Below are 22,667 nucleotides of genomic sequence, written 5' to 3' on the forward strand. Positions count from 1 at the left end.
GATAACTTCACATACGAGTTCATACTACAAGTAAAGGGCGGATTATAAGACGAGGGGCCCCTGTGCACACACACGCAAAAGGCCCCACCAGCTCTCTTACAGAGAAGGAAGACACACAGACTTTATGGTTGTTTACCTTCTTTTTGTTGTTGTATGTTGTTCCTTTGTAGTTATTACACATCTCTCTGTAGTTTGGTTTCTCTTTGTGATCATTTTGCCTCTTTGTAGTTGTTTTGTGTGTTACTTTGTTTGTTTGTTTTTGTCTTTTTGTTTTCATTTTTTTGTCTGTTGTTGTTTTGCCCCTTTTTTTGAGTCTTTTTGTTTCCCTTTGTAGTTGTTTTGGTCTCTTTGTAGACTTTTTGTGTCTCTTTGCAGCTTTTTTGTATCCCTTTTGTAGTTGTGTTGGTTTCTTTATATACTTTTTGTGTCTCTTTGTGGTTGTTTTGCCCCCTTTCATAGCCATCTGGCTATTTAGCCGTGGTGATAAATGCTGCTCGTGCTAAACGGGGCCTGACAGTAAAAACCAAAAGTGGTTGCTTTTGGTTTGAAACAACGGCATCAATTTTAACAACTAGTTGTTCAAATTTATGCCGTTGTTTAAATTTTTAATAGTTTATATTTTGAGAGTTAATTGCGTTTGTGTGTAATTATTTTGCATATGTAAACAACAAAAGACCGACATGAAGAATTTACATTTGACACAATTAGAATAAGTCAGCCTGAGTGTAATGCAATACAATTAACAGACCAACCAACCAAACAGCGTTTCTTAACTCAGGCTGTGCGTGTTCATGCTGATCGATCTGCTCAGTGGGATAAATAGGCTCAATATATACAACACCTGCCGCCTAATCAGGTGTGTAGTTTTTCAACGAGGTCAGAGCTGTTTTTGTTTTCGGTTGCGCCTCTTCTACTTTCAAGTATATTATACTATATATATTTATACCAAGGCGAGGTTGGCTGTATAGACGTAAATACAGTGCAGTGTTAGGCACTTCCACGTTGACTTCATTTCTAAGCACCGGAGGTTGCCACTTGGTCTTCACTCCCTTGTTGCCTGTTGCCGTCGTGATCCATGCTCCTCCTCTCTGTACTCAGGGCCGGCTGTACGCTCGTAACCGCATCCTTCTACTGAAATACATGGAGTTAAAACGGATTTATCCGAAGTGACGTGTCACTTTTTTTTTTTTTTAGCTTCATGAAGATTTGCATAGATTATTATAGAGGCACTTGTTGTCACTTTCCATTAGTGTGACGTCAATTTGGACACTCAACATTGTTTGTCCAGCACATTGTCTCAGAGGTGATTAATTACAAGAACACAGAGCGCGCGCACACACACACGCACACCCACACACACACACACACTGGCAAGTTTTGCTCCCAGGCCTGACGTCTCAAGCCGGAGTGTGTTAGTGAGGTAATGAGGCTCTGCGATCCCGAGAACTTTCCAATTAGACGCAAGGCTCTCCTTCTCCTCTCTAATGAAGAATCCCCTCCATTAATCACCTGTCCTCTGCCGCAGCACTTTGAAGACCAGGCTGTGCACTCAAACCCGACTTTGATACGCTACATGAAAGAGGAGTGCAGGGGGAAAGAGGGAGGAATGGATGTAGAGAGGGAAGAGAGAAGGAGTGAGAGGGAACGGGGAAACTTCAAAGAGCCGGGAGGAATAACTCAGCTTTGGGACTGTGGTGAGGCCACACACTTGTACCTCAGCCAAAAGAGGACACAATGTTTTAAGCTGAGTAAAAGTCCTTTTTATAACTAATCATTCCACCATCATCATCATCTTCTTCCTCCTCAGGTCTCATGCTGTCGGCCTACGCCGGTGTCGGAGCCGTGCTGGGGGACAAGGCCCTGCTGGAGAGGGCGGTGCGGGCGGGCAACTTCCTCAAGGAGCACCTGTGGGATGCTGAACGGCAGACCGTCCTCAGGTCCTGTTACCGGGGAGACGAGATGGAGGTGACACAGATGTAAGAGAAACGATGAGTGTTTTGTATTCAGTGCGAGCACACTGTAGTCACACCGAGAGGGCAACACTTGCACCACCTGTGGCATTGTGCATGTGACATGTGACACCATGTGACATCTGTGTAATAATCAGCATGTTGATATGCCGCATCTGTCAGCTGGATGGATTAGGGATTATCTTGGTAAAGTGCTCACCAACACAAATTTAACAAATCTTTGACCAGAATTTGAGAGAAATGAGCCTTTTATGTGCATCGAAAAAACATGTGAGATCTTGTGATCTTTTAAAAATGTGACAAAAACAAATCACAGATCACAGGGTAAGGACCATTTTATATCCTGCACACTGTCGATCACATAATGTGAGATTTACCTTCTTCTTCAGGGGGAGTAGCACTTTTAGCCGAGAAGCAGCGAGCAGTTGCATTGTGCCGGGGATGACTAACAGGAAACGAGGCTATTGGTTGAAATCAGGTTATGGCAGCAAATCAGAGAACATGTTCACATGCACCGCGGTAACCTGGTTACTGTAAATCTGCATTTAAGTGGGTAATCAGATTTCTCCTCTAGCCTCTATCATACTGCATTTGAAACAAGATTATTGTTGTATTTATTTTAAATGCATTATAGATGCCCGATTATAGAGGCACATTGAGAGGAGAGGCTCTGTGGTGGGAGAACACGCAGGATTGTATGCATTTGAATTTTAACGCGTAATAATTAACTATGATTAGAATTATATTTTTGACTGACATGGCCAAGAAAAATATTTTCCTCCAGCAGAAATATTTATAGCTATATTTAGATTTTTATTTTTTTATTTTTAACCCGACAAAAAAGGAAACATAATTTGTCCTTAACATGAGATTTAAGAAGTCAGGTTAGTCTACACAGCCTGATCTGTTATGATGTTTATTCTGTACACATGTTGCTCTCCCTGAGGTTTCTTCTCCCCGTTAAAGGTGTTTCCTGATGTGAGGGTCCCGGGACAGAGGGAGTCACATGTGTACAGATTGTAAAGCCCTCTGATTTTTGGGCTATACAAAATATATTGAATTGAAAATTGAATTGGATCAGCTAGTGGTCCACGGATTGGACTGAGAATGTCCTCGAAGCCTGGGAACATAAACACACTGTTGATTGGGCGCCACCACTCCAGGTGTCCTCGTTCTGTTGGCCAGCCCCGTGCCCCAGTTACCGCGAATGAGTGAGTGTGTAATGCAACGGAATCAGCAGAAGGAAAAACATGCCGGAAGACCCGCAATGAGCGTGATGAAAAGCCTACAATGTTAAACACGGCTACAGACTCTCGCCTAAACGCCGTGGCCCTGTTTCCGCGGCTCTCGTCCCATTCATAAGTGTCCAGTTCAGGACGGTGTCGGAATTTAGAAAGCTTACCGAGGCCGTTTTTCTCAAGTCTGGTTCAGCGTCCAGCTGTGGGTAAACCACTCCGTCATGCCGGGCACATATGGGCCGCGGACTAGATATTCCAAGGAGGAATGGTAGGTGCTCAGACTAACTGGGTTAATAGTCTGTGGAGGCGTTGAGGAGCTGATGCCGTGGATGTTCGGTGGCTCTCTCTGGCACCGGGTGATTGAGAGTCTTCTGGGACCAGAGGGAGGCTGAGATGGTGGCAAGGTCCCAGTGGGGACGCTGGTGATGTCGACTCACTCTTGCTTGATTTGTCAACATGTTTGTTTGGTCATACGCGGGCTGCCCTGCATCACGAGTTCTTCGGTGATGAAGCGTGAGCAAGCGCCATGGCGGCTAGCTGTAGAAACTTTCATGAAGCAGCTGTGGGTTGAATTCAGGTCGTGTCAGAGTGGTGTGGTTATCTGATATGCCTTTATGTATTTATTGAACATGTTTGTTTCCATAACCTTGGGCATTAACATGCTGTTAATGCAGTCACTGCTCCCCGTCAGCCACAAGAGTCAGCATGGAATCAGGCAGCGACGGTAAACCGTTGCCACCACGTTGGAAGCACACTAGTCTACAAATATTATTGGAGGACGTCGGTGTAACATAATTAGAATTAATTAAGGGGCCTTGCCCAAATAATGATAAATGGCTTCAGACCATCAATCGCACATGCTTTTGGCAATATAGTGTATCAATTAGTAGGACTGCACAATTATTGTAATATGAATTGTGATCAGTGTTTTGGCTTCCCACAATTACATAAACGTGATGCCATATGCTGCATTTCAAATCAAGCATGTCTTATACTAGCAGCCGGCCACCAGGGGGCGATCGAGACGTTACAGTGGTCGTCTGTGTGGCTGCAGTCCAGAGCAGAGGAGGAACATATTGTATATTACAGAACAATGCACTGTACTCAGGTGAAGAAGAACCTTAGTTTAAGTCTCATGTTGATGCAAAGCTTTGCACATTAGCAGGAATGTAGCGCATGAAGGTGAAAGCAGTTCTCTGTATTGTATTTATTTTCTTCTCGTCAATAGATCCCTTAAAATGACCAACACAAATATAGAATAAGGAAAATGACCATTTGATGACTAAGGGTGCTTTCACACCATGTTGGGTTCATTTGGAGAAAAATACATTTTAGTTCAGGACCGGTCTCTGTTCACACTGAATTTTTTTACAATGAAACCAAGAGGAGTAAACATGAAGTTATACAGGCTGACGGGGGTTATTAGCATTATCAGGGCTACATAGTACATAAAGTACACAGGGTCTGATACTAGCAGAGCAGTTTTTTGACCTATTAATCAGAGAAATGTGTTGATTTGTAAATAGGTTATACACATGGCCTTATACACTTCATGAAAGCTGTTGAGGAAGCAATCTCATTGATACGCTGATGGATTTATTAGCAGTTTAGCATTTTAAATCATGACAAAATCCGCACCAAAGTCGGACCAAGACCCACCTTTTTAAGCAGCCTCGGTTCGGTCCGCATCAGGGGTTCGATTGGCTTTAAAACCAGCGCAAATAAACTTTACTAACCTGAATCCAGGTTGTATTCCGATGGCGTAGTGCCTCCTGCAGCATTAGAATACACCGCTACACCTCCCCGTCTTACATTCACACATAACACGGCTTCTGGAGTGTATCCTGTGCTCTGAAGACGTGATAGTGAGCGACGGAAGATAAAATATTAGGTGTCACCGCACGGGTGGCTGCACAGAGAGCAATTAAATGAGAAAGGCTGGATTGTGAGTCGAATTCCAAAGGTCCCCACGTTGCCACAGGAAAACAAACAACAGCTACATTTCCTGATTAACGAGTCAAACAGGGAAATCTCTCTTACTGTGTCTGAGTTTCATCTTTTCATGTGTCATCTGTTATTTCATATGGAATAATGGCACGGCGTTATAGCTCGAGCAAGCGCATTCGATTATTCTCTAACATAAAGGTCACTGGCTGCTGTAAAGCTGATGGTAGTCCATGTGTTTGTGTCCCACATCACCCCAATAGGTCTCTCCCTTACGTAGTGGAGTTAGCTAGCGTACGAGAGAATCATCATGAAGCTATTATTATTATTATAAAGCCGTCCCCCGAGTGCTGCAGTACGACACGGCAGACTTGACGAGTCGTTGTGTCTGTGCTCTCGGGGAAATGACTCATTTAACGCGCACCGCTGAAGGTGTGAGGGAGAAGGCTGCGGCGTGTTTCTCGAAGGCTTTTCACTTCTTTGGTGTCGGCGAGGCCCCTCTTGGGGTTGCGTCTCGGGTTTGTCGTCCCTGTGGCTGGGAGTTGCCTCAACCAGATGACATCGTCGCAGTGTGAGAGAAGGGAAAGAGTCAGGGAGTGTGTTAGTGTGGTAGAAGGAGGCAGCACAGATCCATATCACTAACGGTACCAATGAACATCTGCAAAGTTTCATTTTATATACATTTTATAGAAATTACACAACAAAAAAAGACCCAAGAGACGGACTCTGTTTACATCAGCGATGCTCGAACATAGTCAAAGTTGATGGAAAGGGTTTCCTCGATGCTGAATTGTTCATGTTAAGCTGTCGGCCATACCGCCCGGAGAATCGTTTTGTTGCTGCTGTTTGCATTCCACGACTGTTTTTGTTTTGCCATTTTAGCACTGTGCCTGTACCTGGATCCCCTGACTGTCCCCTGGCTCTACTCCCACCATAGGTTCGATATCTTTGGTTTGAGTGAACCGTCTCAACAACTATGGGATGGGTTTCAATGCAATTTTACAACAGACATCAATGTTCCCCACAGAAAGAGTTGTGAGAACTTTAGTGAACCTCTAGTCCAGTTTGGGATAGAACAGCTTAGGGAAATGGCTTCATTTAATCAGAGGTGGGAAAGTTAATCAGATGTGCATTTGCTGAATCAACCAGTTGGTGTCATTGCTTTTTATATATTTTTTCCTCTTGTAAAACACTTCTAATAACGTGGAAGTCTCACCTGAGCTTGTCCTGGCTTGTTCTTGAGCGCGGAATGGGCTCGTTCTTACACTTTGTGGCCACAAGGGCGCAGCGACGAGCCCGATACAGGTCGGCGCACTAATATGAGGCAAGAAGATGCTCATTCATGCTTCATGTGAAGTGATTTCAAGCAGCGTGTTTCCGTTTCACTGGAGAATAGGCGTCAAGGAGGAAATCTAACGGGTTGGTTTGGCAAATGCAGTTCAGGTTAAATTCCCAACCTCTGATAAAAAGCTCCTCCCAGCTGCTTCCCTAAGCTTCTCTATTATCAGTCACAGAGCCATTAGCATTGCTAAAGACACTTCTGTTTGTCATAATGTGAAATTCCAAGGGCTCCCTTTTGTATTGACATTCAACTGGCCATATCCTGTCCAGTGCAAGAGTGCCGGCTGTCTCGTTTCAACTTATGAGTCAACATCTGTCTGTCTTTCTTTCTGGCAAAAGATATGACTCTCGACCTCTCAAAGCCTCCTCTCTTGACCACCAGCCCCGCCTGACACGGCACTATCTGACTTCCTGTCACCATCCGTCCCCCTGCACTCACCCAGATGCTATTGTGGGAATTGGAGGGATGGGTGGGGGGCTGGATGGGCCTTGTTTTTGGGGTGTGGGTGTGATTGAATAGTACATCACATTCAAAACCAGCGCCACAGAGAGCAGGTTGTAAATTTGAGACGGACTGTTAAAGGGCAGATTTGTAGGTGAAACGGAGGAGGTTTATATGAAAGTGTGTTGCAGGATAAAAAAAACGCAAGAGTTACCTGAGAGAATGTAGAATGAGATGCAGGTGAGGGGGGGGGGGGGGAGGCGGGATGGTCTAACTGTAACCGCATTCGTTCAACTACTGTGCCGCTTCACTTGAAACTCTGAAGACTTTATGAACACAGCTGTGTGTGCATGTGTGAATGTCTCCTCTGCAGTATCAAGTGCAAAAAGAAGGCAGATTAGTGATTTCACTTAGAGAAAAGTGCTGCAGGGAGAGATTATACTCAGCCCGCTATGCACATCATAATGTATCCCCAGTACTGTCACAGATGACTCCTTCAGGCCTTTTTGTTATCCAAGCCCAATTCTTCTGGGTTTTCTCTACTCTCTTGATTGAAACCATAGCCTGATCATCTTCAGGCATCGTAAACAAGCGTTCGGTACATAAAAAGATAAAGGTGCAGAAAACAAGAAGCTGAACTAGTTCACCGACGGCAACCCATCCTCCCGCCCTGATCCATCGATGCATTTTTAATGAAAACCGTCCTCATTCTCGCTCTCCTCCGGCTGACTTTCCTCTCCCATTCTCCAGATCTCCGCCCATCTCTGGCTTCCTGGACGACTACGCCTTCGTCATTTGCGGCCTGCTGGACCTGTACGAGGCCACGCTGCAGACGGAGTGGTTGCAGTGGGCCGAGGAGCTGCAGCTGCGGCAGGACGCGCTGTTCTGGGACGACCAGGGCGGAGGCTACTTCTGCAGCGATCCCGGTGACGCCACGGTGCTGTTGCAGCTCAAAGAGGGTGAGGGATGGATGCATCCTTTTTTGTGTGATGGACATAACCCTTCACTTAGTCAACAGTTGTGTCAGAACAAAAACAATGTTTACGTCGTTGGCCCATCAGGCTTGAGCCCCGTTCATTTAAACGTCGGTGGGAGGGAGAAGGTGACGACAACACAAGCTGTCATACTTTCTTCAAATTCATTTTTTTTTTACTCATATTGTACTTTACTATTATTGTTGTTGTTGTCTATTGAGAGGTGAGGACACAAATCAGACCTAAAGACTTTTGCTTATTGGAGCTACAAAATGCGCAAATAAATAAAAGGGATAGCCCATGAAGTCAAATTTGCTCTTATGTAGGCCTATAAACTAATGAATGAATTGATAAATGTCATGTAGCCTATGCCAACACAAGGAATAAAAGACATGGCTTTGTTCCCAAACCAAAGTTTTGGACGAATTCACATTTTGACCCGATGACGGTGTCAGAAGAAACATTAGGTGATCACCAGCGTCATTACAGTTCGTCATGTGTGGCAACGCCATCGTCCGTACCAAATGTTTTTGGCAATCCATTCAATAGCTGTCGAGACATTTGGCCCAAAACGACACATGTCAGCCTCATGGTGGCGCTAGAGGAGACGTCAAAAGATCAACAAAGCCGATAGGCTCCGTCCTCCGTGAAGAGATGTCCGGATATTTCAGTCCGGATTGAAGCGGCGGCCTGACGACAACAGTAACAGACGGTATCATCCAAGTGTGGAAAATAAATAAGGCATTCATGCTACTGCTGCTGGCTGCAGCTCTAATAGGTTGAGAGATTCAGTGAAGGATTGATGGACAGGTGAAGGATTAACAGTACCACTGGAGCATACCTCTGTGGCTTAGACAAGGATGGATAGCTCAGGCAGATGAATAAATAACAGAGTTTTAGGCCTGCAGACACTGCAGACAGTTTGTTAATATTATCAACCCATCACCACTATCTGGTTGCAGTGATTTAAAGGCATAAAAAAGAAGCAATGTCATTTATTTGGGGAAAAAAAAGAAAAATGGTATCGGTTATCGATTGGTTCGGAGGTAAGAAGCTTCTGCTGTAATATCTGGACCCGGTTACCTCTATCGCTTCACCACAGGACAGGACGTAAGCAAGGATAAAGGGATGGATGGATAGATGAACGGGTAGAGGATAAAAGATGAGGGCAGAGGAATATTGACCCCCTCCCCCCATCTACCTCCAGTAAAGTGCAACTGTCTCTGACTCAAGTTGAACTTCTCCACCATGAAGGCACTCAAAGCCTGATGCTCTGATTCTTCAGCTACTTTTATCAGCAGACCTGTCAAACCTGTCTGCATTGTGACTCCTAGACCATCTGCCTTTTGACGGATTGAAACGGCATGTTGGAATCGGATATCCACTTCCTGTCTCACCTCTATTACGTCTTCACTTCATCCTGGATCTTTTTTTTTTGTTCTGTTTTTTTACTCAATGCTTTTTCCTTCTTTTTGTCCTTTGGTGCCCTTAAACCTTGACTTTGAGCTCAGGCATTGTGTACACTATTGACATAAAATGACTCCAAAAAATGAAATAAGACAGTGTGACACTAACAAAGTCATTTATCCAACTTTTTTTATTATAATAAGTGGACAGCTTTATGTAGATTTGTTTTCTCAGTTATTGATAGAGGGACCAAAGGATTGATGGGATATAAATTGAAATGTGTCTGACCTTGACATTCACAGCTGTCCTTCTTCAGCTACCGTCCACTCGTCCAACTGATGGCTGCTGGCAGTTCAGAGAAGCTGACACCTTGTGGACATGCAGACATTTACCTTTGATCTGTCAGACCAAAGTTTCCAGTCTGGATCCAGGTGTTTGCCGTTTCTTTTTGTTTCTCTGACAGCGAACCTCTATTTAGCTTCTACCACTTGCGTTTTTTAAAAGTTTTTTATTCTCTTTTCAACTCTACTCAGCAAGTCTAGACATCCATCCCTGACCCGCTAAGTTGAATCCCCTGGGAAGAATGCACAGCCCCACATGTTGAGAAGTGTAGACATATCATAGGTTAATTATGAAACTGTGTTTCTGGGTCTAGGCAATGGAAAAAAAATCTGTCGCACCCGTGCGGCAAACTCTGGTTCTAAAAAGTGAAGTAAATTCGGAAGTCCCTTAAAACTTGCATTCTCTCTACTGACCAGCAGGGGGCGACTCCTCTGGTTGCAAAAATAAGTCAGATTGTATAGAAGTCTATGAGAAAATGACTCTACTTCTCACTTATTTATTACCTCAATAAATGTTGTCAACATGAGTTTATGGTTTCAATCTCCAGTTTCAAGTCTTCTTCAATGCAGCATGATGTTCATTTAGTGAATTATGGTCCATTTAGAGTGAAATAGATTAACAGAACGCTATCGCTACCAGAGCCATATGCTGCATCTCTACACACTCCAAATATGGTAACTTCTGTTCACTGGTTGCAAAAAACCAAGATGGCGATGGACACTCAAGGCCTCAAAACCACAGTCCAGAAACCAATGGGTGATGTCACGATGACCTCTTCCACTTTTTATATACTGTCTCTGGTCACACCCACTTCTTCTACGGTGCATACATTCATATCATCGCAGTAATAGTAAATGTACCTTTGTGATTCAACACCCATATCTTAGACTGCTAATAGTAAGATTTAACCTCTTCGTAAGAAAACAAACAAACTCTGAACTGACAATTCTGTCTGGGACATTGTCAGTTTTAGTGTTCCAGATGCCACAGCGCTATATTTCTTCACCTAAAAAGGAAAGACACACACACTAACTCATGAGCCTGTGACGGATAGCTTGGTGCAAATAGTTGAGACAGGAGCAACATGCCACAGATGGGCGGGGGAGCAGGGGAACAGGGACAAAGCTAATAGTTATTCTTGTTAAGAACCGTTGACAGATCGGAGATGATGGCTGTGTGTGTGTGTGTGTGTGTGTGTGTGTGTGTGTGTGTGTGTGTGTGTGCGGGGGTGCCTGTCCCTGCGCGCCGTCACACCTGCATCTGTGTGTGTGTTTATCGGAGCTGACGGTTTCTCATCTGAGAGGATTGACTGTGCCATTATGGTGGCGGCACTGTGTAGGGTTGAAGCCCATTAGTGACGCTACGGCCGCTGTAGTGTGGACGCCTGTCCCAGCAGCACAGCCTGTCACCGCAAGACGGATTACCCCACCACACTACCTTTTACAGCCCTGCCACACTCCCCTGTGTGTGCTTTTGGGTTTTTTTTAGGAGTGAGGTTAAAATGATATACGGTATCTGTTTGGCAGTGTTTTTAGCTTTTATTAGGAAATAAATCTGCTGCGTTTGTTCAAATCTCTAGTGACGCTTGTGGCCAAAAATGCGCATTCAGATGTATTCCCATTCGACTGAACTAAAGAAAATTGGATACATCAGCTTTGTGTCGGTTCAATCCAAAAGCATCAGTGTGTCTATATAGACTCCTGTTATTAACAATTTATTCATGGTATTATTTATTTCAGAACACTTTGGAGATCAATAGTGTTTTAGTGCAGTGTGTTGCTTCTTGGCTTTTCTATCATTGTGACGTTCATTAGTCACAATGATGTTTCATTAGTTTTATGTGTCTGTTAATGTGTGTGTGTGTGTGTGTGTGTGTGTGTGTGTGCGCGCGTGTGTGTTAGAAAGCTCTTTTTTTCTCTTTTATTTCAAAATGACCAGAAACAACGGTCCACACATGGTTGGTGTAGAGTAATAGTCCACTGTTGGTAATATAGAAATGTATTTAAGTGTGTGTGCGCACGCGTTTGGGTGTTTGAAGGCAGTTTTGTCACAGCTGTGTGTGTGTGTGTATATGACCCTTTTTCCATGGGGCTCTTTAAGAGAAGAGATATGTGAAATGTGGAAAGCGGACAGACTCTGTATAGTGTGTATGTTGAGGCTTCCTTGCCACGGGGCTCAGGGAGAGATTAAAAACATACTGCAGGATCAAATCAAATTGTTTCTGCAGTTCAGTCACGTGCATCGATACGGGATTGTAAATGCATGCTTGTCATAAAAGATATAGTACAGTGGGTACGGAAAGTATTCAGACCCCTTTAAATGTTTCACTCTTTGTTTCATTGCAGCCATTTGCTAAAATCAAAAAAGTTCATTTTATTTCTCATTAATGTACACTCAGCACCCCATCTTGACAGAAAAAAACAGAAATGTAATTTTTGCAAATTTATTAAAAAAGAAAAACTGGAGAGGATCTGCAAGGAAGAATGGCAGAGGATCCCCAAATCCAGGTGTGAAAAACTTGTTGCATCATTCCCAAGAAGACTCATGGCTGTACTAGCTCAAAAGGGTGCTTCTACTCAATACTGAGCAAAGGGTCTGAATACTTATGACCATGTGATATTTCAGTTTTTCTTTTTTAATACATTTGCAAAAATTTCTACATTTCTGTTTTTTTCTGTCAAGATGGGGTGCTGAGTGTACATTAATGAGAAATAAAATGAACTTTTTTGATTTTAGCAAATGGCTGCAATGAAACAAAGAGTGAAAAATTTAAAGGGGTCTGAATACTTTCCGTACCCACTGTATATCCAGTGTACAGTAGAGTTTTCAGTGCGTGGAGGGTCGTCTTTGCAATTTTTTATTTTTTTTTACCTCAAATTGCAGTTTGACTTAAAAAGCGGCTTGTGTGATCTACCGACTCCAAAGTGTCTCTCTCTCTTTCTCTTACACAAACACACGCACTCACACATTCATAGATTCTGGCATCAGAGCATTGGTGGGAAGCAGACGTGCAGCGAGGTCATGGGTTATGAGAAGATCACGTCCGGGCTCTCATTGGACACTGATAAGAGATAAGGAGCGATCACTTAACAGGGCTAAGTCATGAGGTCATCTGTTAGTCCCATCACATCACACCACACATGGAGACTCTGGGATGGGATGTGTTCTGGAGGAAGTCACGGGAAGGCGTAGAGTTTGACTGAGTAGCTTGCCATCCTTCCTGTTAGTGCGACAAATTGTCACGGAGAGTCTAATGTTTTGTATCCGATGTTTCACATTTGTTACAAGAGCCATGTCTCATGAAAGACTACAGTGCACGCATTATACATCTTGTGAATCCCTCCATACATCGTCCTTTTGACTCTGTGTGCCATCACTTTGCCTGAATATTGTTGATCATTCAAACTCTTGCTATTCGCATACATCGACACTGTGAAACCTGCGAGATGCAATATTGTTTAAAGCCAGACTATAACTGATGAAAATGTCGTGTTCTCTCTCTCTCTCTCTCTTTGTGTGTGTGTGTGTGTCTGTCTCTCTCAGATCAGGACGGAGCTGAGCCCAGCGCTAACTCGGTGTCGGCGTCCAATCTCCTGCGTCTGTCCCACTACTCCGGCAGACGGGAGTGGCTCCAGAGGTCCCAACAGCTGCTGGCAGCGTTCTCCGACCGCCTGACCAGGGTCCCCATAGCGCTGCCTGAAATGGTCCAGGCCCTCATGGCCCAGCACTACACGCTTCAACAGGTCAGTCTTCCATCCGTCCGCTCACAAGCTCACGGGGGTTGATGCGGCGTGTGCCAGTTTTGGGCTCACGCCTCAAGTGTTTGCTCGGCTGTTTGTAGCCCAAACTCGTTTTTTCACGGCCTGAAAGCGAGAATTTTCTGCCTGTCTGCCGAATTGTGCGAGCACGATGGACATTCAAGTTACCGACAAGAATTGAACCAAAACAATACACGGCAGAACTGCTCCCAAAGCTGAGCAAGAGGCTGGTGAAACAACGAGCGGCCCCACATTGGCTCTGCTGACTCACAGCTGTTGTCAATAACCGTGCACTGAGGTGGAAACGCATCAGCAGGTAAAGTAGAGCGTCACAGCCGGCCACAGTGCGACAGAGGGCCCTGTTAACAGTAAGATCATTGGATATTTTACAAGTTTATGTTATGATAATCTTGTCTGACTCGTATATCATTGCTAGCAACTGCAGCATTTTTCATTATTGATGAACATGTATAATTCCTTTGATCTATATCGGGTGTCAGAATGGTGAGAACACAGCAGTCACGACTTGATCTCCTCTAATTGATTTTATATATTATATAACAAAGGTGTTCCATTTATCGTACAAATATGACAGAAAGCTGATCCAGCATACTGTTTGTTTGGAAGTTCTTTTATTGCTGAGAAGAGAAAATCAGCCAGATTCAGATGACAGTGCAACAACATACAGCTCAGAAGAAGAAGTCATATTTAATTTGTCCCTCTTTGGGGAAATTACATTTTTATGTTTAAACTAAAGATTTAGTGGTTTCTCACACATTTTTTTAGAGGTTTTGGTTATTTAATTTCCAAATTACATATTAATATCTCTTGCAAAAATGTTCCAACCCTAATCATTATACATTTAAAGCAACGTCAAGAGGTGTTATTCATGAACAATTCTTATTAGACCAAGCATCTTATAAAGCCGGAGTATTACTACCACCTCCTAAAGTTTCCTCCTCATCAAAAATCAGACCCCCTATGTCTATTAAATAAAATCAACGACGTACATTTACAAATCATTTCAACTGTATTTAGAATTTTTTAAGTAGTATACTTTTAACATACAGTCACTGACCTTGAACTTGTATAACACTATAAAACACTATAAAGCACTTTGATACAAACCCTTTTTGGATACAAATGGTGTTCAGAGGCCTCTCCTTATTAAAGAAAGTGTTGACAGAGTAAAACAGGTCGTCAGAGGACAGTGGCATTATCTCAGCCCTCTACATACATGCACACTAAACCCCCCCCCCCCCCCCCAAGTTTTTTAACAGCCGTCATGCATTTCATGGATTATTTGAGCGGTTCAGCCTCAGTTACATAATCGGTTTTGGAATGTTAACACCCTCAGTTAGCCTGAAACCACTGAAACCAGCACACTAGCAGAGCACAGCAGGATCCCCCCCCCCCACCCCCCAAAGTTTCCCGGTCTACAGCAAAACTTTTCGTTAGAAGTCGTGTGCTGCACAATCAAAGGAACAGAGAGTGAAGTAACAGTAAAGGAGGATAGCGAGCTGTCTGTCTGTCACACATGACCTGCGGAGGACGAGTCGGGGCTACGGGGCGAGGCTAACGAGCTCCGAGGGCGAAGCTAACACCTGCCTCCCCTTGTTACTGCTACAACTACGCCCGCCTCCAGTGTGTCACCTTTCCCCTCTTATTTCACTCTATTGATACCCTCTCATCTCGTTATCTCTCTGTCCCTGTCATCCCTACTTTTCCTCCTCTCACCGGCTTTTCCCTTTCATTTTTTTATTTCTTTTGTTAGATCGTGATCTGTGGCCAGAGGGATGCCCCGGACACCGCCAGTCTTCTAGCAGCAGTCAACTCCCTCTTTCTACCACATAAGGTAGGTGTGTGTGTGTGTGTGTGTGTGTGTGTGTGTGTGTGTGTGTCTGTGTGTGTCTGTGAAAGATGTGATGCATCATCTTGACAAACTAACGTGTCACCAGACCACAAAAGCAGCCCTGAAAGATCCAAGTTGCAGCACGAAGACACGCATTGACTAACTCCCGACATCAGTACCTTTTTATCTATTTATTTTTTATAGTGGCAGCAGATTCACAGTAACCTTTTGAAACATGCACACGCAAAATCACAGACGCGCACACAGATGCAGAGTGGGGCCGAGCTGTGACAGAGCCTGGGGTGTTGGCCGGTTTAGGTGTGTTTCTGTAAAGGTTAACCAGAGCTCCTCTCCTCTCATCAGTGTATTAACTCCCCAACTATATCTCTTTTCAGGCATTAGCTGACCGTAAAGCCCTCTCCTAACATCTAGATGCCTTGTGGTTCCAAATCTTAACCCTGCAGTTGTCTGTGTGTGTGTGTGTGTTTGTTTGAGGCTTCCTGCCAGCCCTGATACAGGCTGCTGGTTATGAGTTGCACAGCTGTGACTCTGAGTCAGACTGAAATTCAGTACAGTTAGCCAACGCTTTCATGTTTGTGTTTCCCACGGCCACATTTCTCAGAAGTTTCAGTTTTAAACTTCTAGGAATAATAATAACTTCAGGAATAATTTAAGACATCTTGGGAATATTGCTTTTGTGGCTTCCTTTCCGACAAGTGGATAAAACGATTGATACCACTCTCATGTCTGTCCGGTAAGTGTGACGATAGTGCCAGCAGTATTATCTGTTATTATCTGTAAAAAATCCCCAGACATGTTTATCAGTGAACTTTTTTGTGATGTGGGCGCGCCTGCCAAGTTACAAAAATTCAGAGGAGCCCGACCAACGGGACCAAGAGACCACTTGCGGACCCCTACACACACACACACACACACACACACACACACACACCAGTCGCCGGCCATGATTTTACATTGTTTTCTGGCGCGACTTGCTACGGCGAGTACAAACTTACCAAGCTGCTAATGCTGCTGCTCTTCTCTGCCCTCTCCATGTCAGCTTATCAGGGCGACTCACAATCGTACGGCGCACTGCCAGCGTTTTTTTTGCACCGCACCTCATAAGCCGCATGAAGATAAAAAAAATGTGTGCGTCCATAACCTTTTTGTTTGTATATTATGAATGAACAAATATAGATGAACGAAGTTTAGAAGTTCTCTAAATGTGGGCTTTTGAGTTACAGAGTATGACTTTACAGGACAACATTTCCAGCAGAGTTAAATGTTTGGATGAAGGCTGTTAGATGTGTAAATATTAAGATATTTATTTAACTATAGCAAGTTTAGCATCCAAGCTTTTTGGGTGTTGTCTAAAGTAATCATAATAATGACCCGAAATGATGTGAAATTGCAGAGTCAAAAGCTATTACCCTCCAAATCCAATACTTTTGCTACATTTCATTCATTCTAGAAATTGAGAATGCAATAGTGATACTGGCCCTTTTTTCTTCTTCTTCTTCCACTTCAAGCACTGTTTCTTCAGGCAGAAAAGTCCTCCTCCTTATCGTTCCAAATTACAAAAGTAGAAGCTTGACAGCGGGACGTGCTCGGGGTTAATTGAGATTTTGACTTTTGGTGTCCTTCACGGACTGTTGTGGTGCATTCGCAGCCTCACTGTTATCAACACGCCGGACTGCAACGCTGAGCTCTGTTTATCCGACCGGCCCTAAAAGCAAAATTACATCAGTGAATTAAAGCAGCGAATGCCCACTGACACAGCCCATCTCTCTCCCTCCCTCCCTCTCTCTCTCACACACACACACACGCACACACACACACACACACACACTCAACAGGGCCCTACTGAAATATAGATGAGTTGTGCAGTATCAGCCGGTGGCTGCAGTAACATTGCGGAGCCCTGCAGAGAGACGGAGACCAAGAAAGGGAGCCAGATAGAGGCATTATCAGGATGGATCCGTTATTACAGGGGATGTGTGTTGTGTGCTATCACACCCGGCGAGGACCAATCACATGCTGGGCCTCGTCACTGTCAGGTTGATCACGTGGGAGTCTCTGACGTCGGAGCAGTCTGTTAGTCTTCAAGGGTCTCAAGTTTTCAAGGCGGGTTTATGTTTCAGATGAGGGATGTTGCATTCAAATCGGTGTTGAATGTAATTCCAGGTTGTTGTTTTAATGATTTGGGGGTCAACCGCTTTGTCTTCTTCAGTCCGACTAACTTATTCCAATTAGCTGTCCTATGAATCCAATTCAGACTAATGAGACCTCAGCCTGATCGAGGGCGTCGGCTCGCGTCTGCTAATTACCGCAGTGAGGGGTCGAGCTGAGGACACGAGAGGGAATGGAAGTCCCGCAGTGAAGGATGAGAGGAGGAGATGACGGTGACCAGAGGAAGACACTGGTCTCTACCACTGGTCTTTACCAGTGGTAGAGACCAGTGGGACCAATAAGATGCTGAATGAGAAAGAGATACCGGTACACACTCAAAGTGTGGGGGGGGGATACTCCCAAGCGGGGAACAGTGTATTACTAAAACAGAGGCAACAATTTTTGTTTTTCTCAGAATGTGTCACATGAAAATGGCTGGGGAAAAAAAGCACACTTCAGTTGTTGCGTGCGTGCCTGCGTGCGTGCGTGCAGATGTGTGAACAGCTGGCCCTTATTGGTAGAAGCAACTATCTTGGCCGGGCTGAGATGTGATGATCCAGCACAAGACTTTATACACACACACACACACACACACTCTTTCTTTGGGTTGAGATACAACCTTCCCACAGGAATAGCACTGGCTCGTTCAGTATCTGTGAAACACACGCTGTCACAAACACACACTTTCTGACGCAGTATGTCCACAAGCGTCTACCCACATAGCAATAGATGCACGGTACGTATGCACATACTAGAGCTGCAGCGGATCGCAAAACTACCAGCTCGGATCGTGGTTTTGTGATTCAGCAGAAAAGAATAAAGGAGCAAATTTTTATTTTAGAGATGCCCCGATCACATTTTATAGCGATTGTCGATTGTTGATAAGCCTCATCGGCCGATACAGATAGTTTTGTGCCACCTGCCCCGATGACGGTATAAACCGAATAGTTATTTGGAAAGAAAAAACACTATTCGAATGATAAGGAAATCAGGTCATAATTCCCTCTCTAATATCTAATATCTCAGCTTCTCAAATAAACTGTGAAAACATCTCCCTCAAACAACTGTATTTATTCACGTTGCTCGCCAAATACTACATTTTTCATGATTGCGTTTGAACACGTCATCATAATCACGAGCGGAGCTTGTGTGTTTTTAAAACGGGACTGTAACTCCACAATCACACTTTCTCTTTGGCATTTGAAGTCGCACTGGGTTGCTAACGACGGCGCCTCGTGTTCGAGCACACAGACTCCATTCATCACACTTCTGCTCTTGTAAATTTTGACACCACACCTTCCTATAAACGGCAAGTACTGCTGTTTCTAAGACGCCGTGCACGTCACTTCAGCGTGCAGAGAGACATGAAGCTCGACGGATCTGTGGCTCATAGTGAAGGTAGCTGAGCTGTGATTTACGAAACAGAAATGCCAAATGGTTGCTGGTTCAAGCTTCTCAAATGTGAAGTTTTTCTGAGACAAAAAAAGCTGTTACGCTTAAAAGATTAATTTAGTTATCAAATATACTTTGCTGTTAATTCCTGGTAGTAATAACAAAAACAAAAGGTGCTAATGGGATGCCCAGGAGAGCAGCAGAAAAAGAATACACAATTAGATGATGGATCAGATTAAGATTCAGATTTGGAGGAAAAAGCAATTAGAGAGGGCTGGAGAACGGGAATGAGAAAGATAACGGACGATGGCGTCAAAAGGCTGAATTGTGTGAGCACTAAGAGATGGAGGGATGTTAAACGAGGTGAGTGGGTGAGTGAGTGAGGGGATTGTGTTCCACGTTACATTAGGTAGCTATGAGCAGGGAAACATGTCTGATTTAAATCCAATTACTCCTCGCCTGTTTTCCTGGTTCAAGGCCGGCGCGCTCTAATTGTGCTGAATGAGGTGCTCAGAGCCCAACTCATGCTAAACCAAACACACACACACACACACACTGAGATCTTCACCTCATTGCATTTATTTACTATTTTAATTCAAGACTGCGCGCTTCTCTCTACTCACCCCAAGCTCTTTTTGCTTGTTGTAATCAATCAATTACAGTCACGGAGAAACATCGCTCTTGATTGTAATTGCTGCAAATAAATTGTGGTTCATTTTTCTATTACACAGAAATATAGCTTGATTAGAGTTCAGTCGAGCTCTGTTGACTGTAGAGGCTCTGAAGTCGTGAGCGGCGGAACACAACGCAGTCTTTCCAGCAGCTGTCGTTCGGGGGACTTTCTCGGCTGTTATAAATGTTGCTTGGCAACAAAAGAAAGTCAATTTGTTGAGAAACCTCCCTTTACCACTTCCAGATAACTACTCTTAAGTTATATGACACGTGGAATTCCAGTGAGGAATAGCAGTTCGTAACGGTAAAGACACTAACCTGGTCTATAACAACGAGTCATTTCTCGCAATATGTACGACTGTGGCTCGTAAACGGGTCGTCCCTTCAATTGAGAAGATCGGCGGCTCCTCTAGGCGATGCCGTCAGGTGTGTGAATGATTAGACGGTCTGATGGGCAGGTGGCACCTTGCATGGTAGCCCCGGTCATCGGTGTGTGAATGGGTGTGAATGACATGAGTGTAAAAGCGCTATGAGTGGTCATATCCATCTGGTTCCCTCCTTCTCTTCTCCTCTGTTGCCGCTTAGTGCCGCTTATTAATCAGCCTCCAGTGTGCTTCTTTTTTTTTTTTTTGCCCCCGGTAAACTATCCGAGTAAGCGTTCTCGTCTGTGTCGCGCGATTTTAAAGTCAGACCTTTTTTTTGCCGGCTCTCTCTGGGGTGCACTTAAGTGAGGAAATTGGAGTGGATGTGAGAGGGAGAGCCGTCCGTGGCGAGTGTTAAGGAGGACCACGAGATGCTGGTGTAAGCGAGAGACGCTCGGGGCAGAAAGAGCAGCGGGTGTTACAGGGATTTGTTTGGAGGATTTCAGAAACAAGACGGAATGGATCCCCGGAGGGAGATGACTGTAAATAGACGGGGTTTTCTACGCCTTTCCTATTCTCGATGCCTGTAGAGAGGAAGGAGGAGAGCGACACGGAGTTGGACGGAGGAGAAGGAAGGGAGGAGCATGGCCTTTTGAGAGGAGAAAGCATCTGTGGAGGACTGGAGAAATCCCTAACAAGACCTCAGAGACGTGGGGAAGAGTTGGCAGGGTGACGGGGAGGGCAAGCAGAAGGAAGGGAGGGCAAGCAGAAGGAAGGGAGGGAAGAAGGAAAGGAGGGAGGGAAGGAGAGCCTAGCTAGAGACTTAACAACACAGTGAAGAGGAGGATTAGAGCTAGCCGGTCTCACAGTCCTCCTTCGGCGACCTTTGACCCTCCCGCTCTTCACGCTGCCGCCTTGTTACACCTCTGCTCCCCATCCACCCTGTTCTCTCATCAAAGGCGGCTAATGCAGTGTTGTGTTCTGCGAATTGATTCCGCTGTTCTCTGCAAATGACCTGCTAAGCCCAACAACCAGTCAGAGAGCAGAGCCCAGGGTGATCGACAGCTGTGGGAAAAAGGTCCCAGATGGTCCCGGCGGCAGGGAGAGTGCTACAGCCGGCCGACTGCGATGCACTCAGATAGCCACTCATCCCACTTTTTCTCCCTCATTTTGCTCAAACACTTATCTCACCCCATTTTTAATCTGAAATGTGAGATGTAATCCTCTCCCCCGTGCTTGTATCTCGTCTGTAGGTCCGGCGCTCCGTGCTTATCCACATCTCGGCTCGGTGAATAAAAACCCTGCGCCGACCCGATAAGACACGCGCGCGCCGGTCGAAGATGCCCACGGGATTCCCTCACTCCGTCGCTCTCTCTGTATCTTCATAAGCTGCCAATGTTCTCTTCTGATATAACCAAGGATGTGGTGGGGGGGGGGGTCAATACGATCGTCCAGAGTGTGGTGTAACCGTTGTTTTATTTGTGAGGGAGGGTTTTCCTGGCTTTTATTTTGGTAGGTGTCGACATTGTTTTAATGGCCCTACTTTACTATATCAGAGGTAGTAACGTTTCAGTTATTACACAATAGCCTACTGTTAATGGGCGGGAACATAGAAGTCGTTCAGAACGTCATTGCCATTAACTCATTAGTCCTCACATAACCCCATTGCATATGTTTCAAAATATGACTTTTATTTCCCATTTTACAGTTTGCATCTCCTTGGATACGTTGCCCGTTGAGGGTGTAGGTTGAAAAATAGAATTAAAGTACTATTAACATTGTAAAAACACCAACATAATGCTGGTTTTAAACCTTCATGTAAACTTTTAAACGCTATTTTAAGTCAACATAAAATAATGTTGTTTTTAATTACTATTATTCACTTATTTTATTTTTCAATACTTGCAGTCCACTCATGAAGCACAATTCATTTGCTGGGCCGTTGTTCTGTCATTAAGAGACAACATGTGGAGGGGTACATATTCATCACTGTAGCATGAAATGAGGTGCGGGCTGGTGTGCAGATGACCTCCACAGTGTGATGTAACAGCCGTCATGTTCAAGCAGGTACTTGACACGTGACGTAAGACGTTTACAGTTTCCTGTAATGAGTTTGAAACGGAACTGATTTTTATTTTTTTTTGGTTCTGACCCGCTGTGGGACTGAGAGCTAATGAAACACCTTTTCAGGGAGTCCGGCAGTCTTTGATTTCACACACGCAGACAGTCGCTGGTAGCTATGAGGGGTCTTTTTGCTGTTCATCCTTTTTTGGGCAGCGTGACCCCGACTAGAATAACTAGAATATCTTCAGTCCATTTATTTCAAATGATAGAATCTATCCTCTTTTTTTTTTTTTGCTTTTTTAGAAAATTTGAAGTTGAAAATATGTCCAGGGAGTGATCAAATGTTGTTTAAACGTCATACTCCATACTCAATAACAAAGTCTAATTGCTCCCAAAGCATTAGTTTCTGAAAGTTCGGTTCTCTGTAACAGGGCCGCTACGTTCATGTTACTTTAACAACTGCTGAGTCATTAACATCAGTCATTAGCGTTTTTGAAGTATTGCGATTCTGCAAGTGTTGGAATTCAATATTGGGATTTATTGATACTTTTTCAACACTAGACCGTGGGAAAAATTTGAGTCATACACTCAACAATCATCACTGAGGTCCTCCTGGTCAGGCCTCATCACTTCTTCGTACGGGTAACAAAAAATACAACACAGCAGTACAACACATCATTTGTATTCTATCTTCGACACAATTCGACTTATTCAACAGTCTGGCCAGTTTGAGAGAAGTC

General features: G+C 44.3%; 1 protein-coding gene across 4 annotated transcripts in view; it reads left to right on the forward strand.

The window, feature by feature from the left end:
- The window catches only part of spata20 (spermatogenesis associated 20), a 35,898-nt gene that overhangs the window by 6,338 nt on the left and 6,893 nt on the right, over positions 1–22,667 (forward strand). For 2 of the 4 annotated variants that reach the window (XM_076093201.1, XM_076093202.1), the window contains 4 exons: positions 1,808–1,976; positions 7,686–7,894; positions 13,202–13,401; positions 15,191–15,271. In XM_076093201.1, the coding sequence (XP_075949316.1) occupies positions 1,808–1,976; positions 7,686–7,894; positions 13,202–13,401; positions 15,191–15,271 (659 nt within the window). Of the gene's footprint in view, positions 1–1,807; positions 1,977–6,034; positions 6,090–7,685; positions 7,895–13,201; positions 13,402–15,190; positions 15,272–22,667 lie in introns of those variants that run through there. The other 2 variants (XM_076093204.1, XM_076093203.1) reach the window with 2 other exon arrangements.

This window comes from Anarhichas minor, unplaced genomic scaffold (genome assembly GCF_050575085.1).
Source record: "Anarhichas minor isolate MPS153535 unplaced genomic scaffold, ASM5057508v1 ptg000017l, whole genome shotgun sequence".
NCBI classification, from domain to species: domain Eukaryota; kingdom Metazoa; phylum Chordata; class Actinopteri; order Perciformes; family Anarhichadidae; genus Anarhichas; species Anarhichas minor.